The sequence below is a fragment of the Mus pahari genome, chromosome 1 (assembly GCF_900095145.1).
Source record: "Mus pahari chromosome 1, PAHARI_EIJ_v1.1, whole genome shotgun sequence".
Classification (NCBI taxonomy): Eukaryota; Metazoa; Chordata; class Mammalia; order Rodentia; family Muridae; genus Mus; species Mus pahari.
In genome coordinates, this window is record NC_034590.1 from 74,117,784 (window position 1) to 74,124,422 (window position 6,639).

The window sequence follows — 6,639 nt, forward strand, 5'->3', positions numbered from 1 at the left end:
AAGGAAAGGAAAGGAAAGGAAAGGAAAGGAAAGGAAAGGAAAGGAAAGGAAAGGAAAGGAAAGAAAGGAAAGGAAATTCTTCTGACACCACTTCTTCCTTGAATCCCAATGTGCAACTTTTCTAAGCCTACCTAGACACTTGCATACTATAGTTAATAAAAACCAACATCTTCAAAAACTCTACATTCAAATCCAGAAATTACAATGTGATTTTTCCTGATAAATTAGTTCTAAATAAAAATTGTCACATATTTTAAACATATGTCAATAACATATATTACTTGGGCAAGAGAATGAGTCACATAGTCATATCTACATTCAAGTATATCAATCAGTCTGATGACATTCACACTCCAAATTCCTCTCTTCCCAAATAGTTCCCTCTTTATGTATATATGTATATATCTGTACACACACACACACACACACACACACACACACACACATATGTATAGGTCAATATCGTATGGATTTGCTTGTGTTTGCATTGCAATATTTGTTTGGGGGTGTACCACCATCCAGTAATAATTCCTATTAATTTTAAAATAATTATTTCTCTTGACATTTGTTTTGATATGATCTCTGATAATAAATTGTCTTTCAGCAAACACTAAAAAGTTAACAGAAAGTAAGATCAACTTATCTTCCATAAAACTAAATGTCTATCTACTTTCCTTAATATTTTGATTCTTTGACGTTTCCCTAATACTATTTGTTAGTAAATATGTTAAAAAAAAATCAATGTGAAGGGAATCTCCAGCATCCATAAATATATGACTTACATTTGTGTAGTTAACAATGTTTGTAAAATTAATTCAACAAGGCTGTAAAATATCTGCAATATATGAGGGTAGAAGATGTAACAAGCAACAAAGATCAAAGAGAATTTTTACTTCAGGGAAATCATAAATGTATACTAATTGGATGTGAAATATTGATCTAAATAAAAATAGAACTTCTAAATTTACAGGAGAAAATGTACCTTTAGACTATGTTACTTTAAAAAAAAGTCTTGAATACTTCATTTGGAAATAGCTAACAAATTTCAGTCAGACAATTGAATATTTATTTATTTATTTATTTTGAGACAAGGTTTCTCTGTGTAACCTTGGAACTCACATGTGTACCAGGAAATAGCTAGCAAATTTCAGTCAGACAATCGAATATTTATTTATTTATTTATTTATTTATTTATTTATTTTGAGACAAGGTTTCTCTATGTAACCTTGGAACTCACATGTGTACCAGGCTGGCCTCAAACTCAGAGATCTACCTGCCTCTACCTCCCAGTGCTGGGAATTAAACATATGTGCTACCACCATCCACAGAATGTTTCTTAAAATATAGTTTTATCTTTATTTACACATAACTACCATACAAGCTTATTAAGTACACTTTGTTTTGTTTCTAGAAACATAAATACATGCAGAATCACATTAAAATCAACACAGTCAGATGATATTTGTTCAACATATTTCCTCTCTTTCAATAGTGTTGAAATCTATGACAGTGTTTTGATGTGTTCCTTCTAGGTGGATTCAATACAACAGTTGACAAAACTTCTTACCATCTTTTCCTTCTACTCTACCTATGGAGGAGTAACAAATCTTCTATCTTCCTCCATGAGATCAATATTTCTAAGTGCCTGATATGAGTGAGTGCTTAAGTATTTCTGGTCCGATGCAGAGCTGATTTCACACAGTTTTTCTAGGACTATCCTCTTTTTAAAATCTAATGGTGAGATACCATTCTTCTAGGTGACTGAAGAAAATCTGTATATCTCAGGATAGTGCAAAGCCCCAGAGTTTACTCAGATAAAGCATCTGGGGAGAAATATCAATAAAACTGAAACTGAGGTCTGAAAAATGAAGATTATCACACCTTGACTGACAAGCTTTGTGGAATGTTCATGGCAAGCAGGGGACATTGCACTGCTCTGTGCTACATGCTACTCTAATCCCTTTCCCTGAGATTCTGAAGATCCCAAGGGATATCTTCACTGTTAATCAGAGGTGACTCCTGAGCATTGGACTAGAACATGAAAAAGGAACCACAGCCACTGGAATTACAGAGTGCAGGCTGTATGATACAACAGGTATGTTTATATCATCTTCACTGTATCATCGATTATATGACAGATATCCAATAGAGAGAAGATAAAAGCAAGTGAGAAATCAATACTGAAAATGAAGAAACAGTATTACATATTTGAACTCTAACTAATAGATATTTGAAGAATTTGATTTGACAGGGATGAAGTGATTTTTTCCAAACATATTATTGTCCATTTGAAGAATTACATTACTTTCTATTATGGGGTGATTACTAGTTATGTTATTCATGATACAAATATGAAAAGACCATTTCAAGAAGTCAGTTTAAAGGAGTGAATTTGGGGTAATAGCTGTAAGTAGGCTAAGTATAGTCAGAGTCTGTAGAAAAAGGGTAGAAAAATATCTCTGATATGCTTGTGAAAGTATACAACATGCAAAAGCTTCTAGTTTGCCCTAAGAATAATTAACTCTACATTTATTGGGTTTCTGTAAATACCTTTCTGTGTTCCGAGTCTGGTGAGTGAGACTGACCAGTGTAAGGGAAAGGGACAAACCTAAGAGGAGAGACAGTGACTGTTTATGACACACCAGCGTTAAGGGGACCCAGGTGACAATGACCGTTTTAAGTTATCTCATGTTTCTAATTGGATGGTTCATGTTGCAACCAAATAAATTTTTGTCTCTTTCCTAACAACAGTGCTTAAAATTATGCTCGTTATATCTAAATTATCATCAATTGTGTGTTTGTTGATCAGTCATCAGATGCCATTTTGAAGAGGTTAATCGTGTTTAGTAAGTAAGAAAAAGATAATTTTAAAGTAACCTATCTCCAAGACCAAGTGAAATATTAAAACTGAGCCTTCCACACTAAACTTTTAAGTTTCTAAAATGAAAGTGAAACCTATTGATTGCTTACTTTCCCAATAAGTAAGTTGGTAGAAATAACAGTGAAATTCCTCAAACAGATGAGTTTCAATGGGCGTGATATAGATATGACCAGTGTTTTAGCCCTTACACAGCAGAGGCAGGCTATGTTGTTCTGATGGTAGCTAATCTCTAACCACCATATATAGCAGAAGATGGCCTAGTCAGCCATCATTGGGAAGAGAGGCCCCTTGGTCTTGCAAACTCTATATGCCCCATACAGGGTAATGCCAGGGCCAAGAAGTGGGAGTGAGTGGGTAGGGGAGCAAGGCGGGGTTGGTGGTGGTATAGGGGACATTTGGGATAGCATTTGAAATTTAAATGAAGAAAATATCTAATAAAATAATTAAAAAACTTTAATGCATTTTTTGCTAATTACTTGTTTAAGAATAAAACATGCATGTAATCAACCAAACATGTATAAATAAAGAACAAATTTTGAAAAAAAAAGAAACATTTCAGTGTCTTAAAGTCAAATACCTCTGCATGTGGAATCTTTTCTCTTTTACCAAATGAGGGACTGCTCAATGCTAAAATAGAAAATGAAGTTAAGAAGACTTAAAAATTTTTATACTTTCCCTCTTGAAAATATAAAATGTATAAATTTGGTGTTGACAGATGTTAAAGCAAATATTGCATATAATCTGATGTTCTTGGTTCTTAGTATATCTTCTTTGAATGGTTGACTATTTAACACTGGTAACAAAAATAACAGCAAAATGTTAAAAGGATGACATAATTGTTGCAGCATTTGTATATTTTATATTTGTATCTCCATCCATTATTTCAGTTCCTCCATAATCATTGGCTTAAATGCAATATACTCTTATTTCAGTAGCTTTACTTTTAATGCAAAAGTGAAAAATTTGCAGTAAGATTTAATTAGATCTTGAATTCGTAAAATTATGAAACAAAACCTAATGTACAATATTTAATCTTTTCTTTTGCAGATAAGGTTGATGCTGCTGCACAGGATGACATTTTGCAAACCTAGGCTAGAAATTCTAGATCTGACACATAAATACCTTGAATAAAGGCTTTGCAATGCTCTCTCCCCTTTGAGGAGATTATCCTGGTTATTATACAGTATACTTGAAACAGCCTTAGTTTTAATATGGCAAATACAACACATCACTACATTTCATTTTTCTACCTGGTTGGTATTCCTGGTTTGGAAAATTTTCACTACTTGATCAGCATCCCTGTTTGCCTCCTGTTTGTCCTGACCCTGGTGGGGAACAGCATAGTCATTGTTACTGTCAAACTAGAAAAGAGCCTCCACCAGCCTATGTATTTCTTCCTTTGCATGCTGGCAATGAATGACATTTTTCTTACCTGTTCCACGTCTCTGAAAATGCTTGGTATTTTCTGGTTTAATGAACACTGGATTGAGTTTGATGTCTGTCTAACACAAATGTATTTTATCCACACGCTTTGCATTTTTGAGTCAGCCATCCTGGTGGCCATGGCTTTTGATCGCTTTGTGGCCATTTGCATCCCATTGCATTACGCAACCATCCTCACAACAGCCATGGTTATTAAGTTGGGTGTAGTTGGCTTGAGCCGAGCTCTGCTCATGGTTTTGCCGTGCCCGTTTCTCATTAAGAGGCTGCCTTACTACACAGGCTATATAATCCCCCATACCTACTGTGAGCACATGGCTGTGGTGAAGTTAGCCAGTGCTAACACTTTCATTAACAGAGCATACGGAATCTCAGCAGCCCTTTCAGTAATAACATTGGATGTATGGCTCATAGCCACATCTTACATAAAAATCCTTCAAGCAGTGTTCCGGCTGTCTTCCCAGAACGCCCGCTCCAAAGCCCTGAGCACCTGTGCTGCGCATGTCTGCACTATTCTCGCCTTCTACACACCTGCACTGTTTAGCTTCCTAACTCATCGCATTGGCAAGAATGTGTCTCCAAGTGTCCACATTATTTTGGCAAGCATATACCTTCTAGTGCCCCCCACAGTCAATCCCTTGGTGTATGGTGTCAAGACAAAACAGATTCGAGATCGAGTTCTGAGTCTCTTTTCACACTTGAAAATTCCTGAATACTAAATCATTTAGAAAACATTTGTGATGGAACAATATGTCTCATGAAATAATGGGGTATTATCTAACCCTTGTTCTATTGCTACTGTATAACGCTATTTCTTTTTTATGTTATTTGAACAGATTTATGGTGTGATGTAATGTTTGTGTATTGATCTAATTTTAATTTCATGTAAAATATGTCTTTTTATCACTTCATTCAGTATCTTTACATTATACAATTCTGATTATGCATATATAATCCATCATTATGTATCTTTCTGTTAATTTCTCTTTGTACACTGCATATTTAGTGACAAATTTCTGGGCAAAATAAATGCAATGATTTCAGTTTTAGCTTCATATGTAGACTTTTGAATGCTGACACTGCAGTCTTTCTTTTAGAATAATTCTCAGGAGCTGTGGTCACCTGTATAACAGCTGTCTGCAACCTAGCTATTGAACAAACAAGTTATATCCTTTATTAAATACAAGTATGATCTTTTTGCCTAATTTCATCAGATCATTTTAAAGCATTTTGTTTTTCTTCATTTCTTTGTTAAGAAAATCAACACTGACTATTTTTCTTTTTTTTCACCACAGAAGTAATTTTAGCTGGCTAATGGCTTCCTGAACATCCGGATAATCATAAAGATAGACAATGTACCTTTGTTTGAAACAAGAACATTTGAAATAGGTATGTTGTGCTCTATAAGAATTTTAAACACAATTCTTCTGAGATAGGGAATTAAAGGAGGTAGAAGTCTTGAGTCTGTATGAAGAAAAAAACATATCAAACTCATCTTAAGGTTCAAATTATTTAATATATACCTAGTTTATCAAGTATTCAGACTAAGATGATACATGTTAACAGACAAATGAGAGAAATGAAAAGCACCATATTATGAAGATGTGGTAGAAATTGTACTACAATTCTACTAATCATTTGTACAATCTCTCGAAGAGAATACTGCTAGTGGAAAGTGTAACAGTATAGTGACAGAATTTTACTGCACCATTAGCATCTCTAAAGGTACAATACTAAACTTCTGTAGAATTTTCATTAAATAAAAGGGAAGTCATAAAAAGAAAGTAGTAAAATAAATCATGATTCAAAATTATTGCCTCAGTGTTCTAAGGAAAAAAGTCTGTAAGTATGGATAAAAATTGAGAACAGATTATTTATTGTACACAAAGTTAAATTTTTCTCTGAAAATCTGGTATTGCTTTTCAATGTGCATTTTAAGTTGTTGTTAAGGAAAAGATAAGAAGGAGTTGTACCCCATCTAAAAAATCAGAGATTTTGTTTATTAATAATTGGAGTCACTTTTTATGTCTGAATTTTATTATTATTATTTTATTAATCACTCCATTTATTAACATCTCAAATGATATCCCACCACCTAGTTACTCCTCCACAAATTTCCCATCCCACATCTGTCCTCTCCTCCCTCCCCTTTGCCTCTATGAGGGTGCTTCCCCACCCAACCCTATCTCTTTCCCCACCACTCCAGTATCCTCCTATGCTGGGACATCAAACCTCCAGGCTTCCCCTCTTATTTATGTCAGAGAAGGTCATCCTCTGCTACATATGTATCTGGAGCCATGAATCCCTCCTGGTATACT

General features: G+C 34.4%; 1 protein-coding gene across 1 annotated transcript; it reads left to right on the forward strand.

Annotated features, from left to right (window-relative positions):
- Positions 1 to 4,092: 4,092 nt before the first annotated feature.
- On the forward strand, positions 4,093 to 5,040 carry LOC110338768 (putative olfactory receptor 52P1). Its single transcript, XM_021222206.1, has one exon. The coding sequence runs from the start codon at positions 4,093 to 4,095 to the stop codon at positions 5,038 to 5,040; it is 948 nt and encodes a 315-aa protein (XP_021077865.1).
- Positions 5,041 to 6,639: the final 1,599 nt, after the last annotated feature.

Coding starts and splice junctions, on each gene's coding strand:
- LOC110338768 (XM_021222206.1), top strand. CDS start 4,093: ATGGCAAATACAACACATCACTACATTTCATTTTTCTACCTGGTTGGT.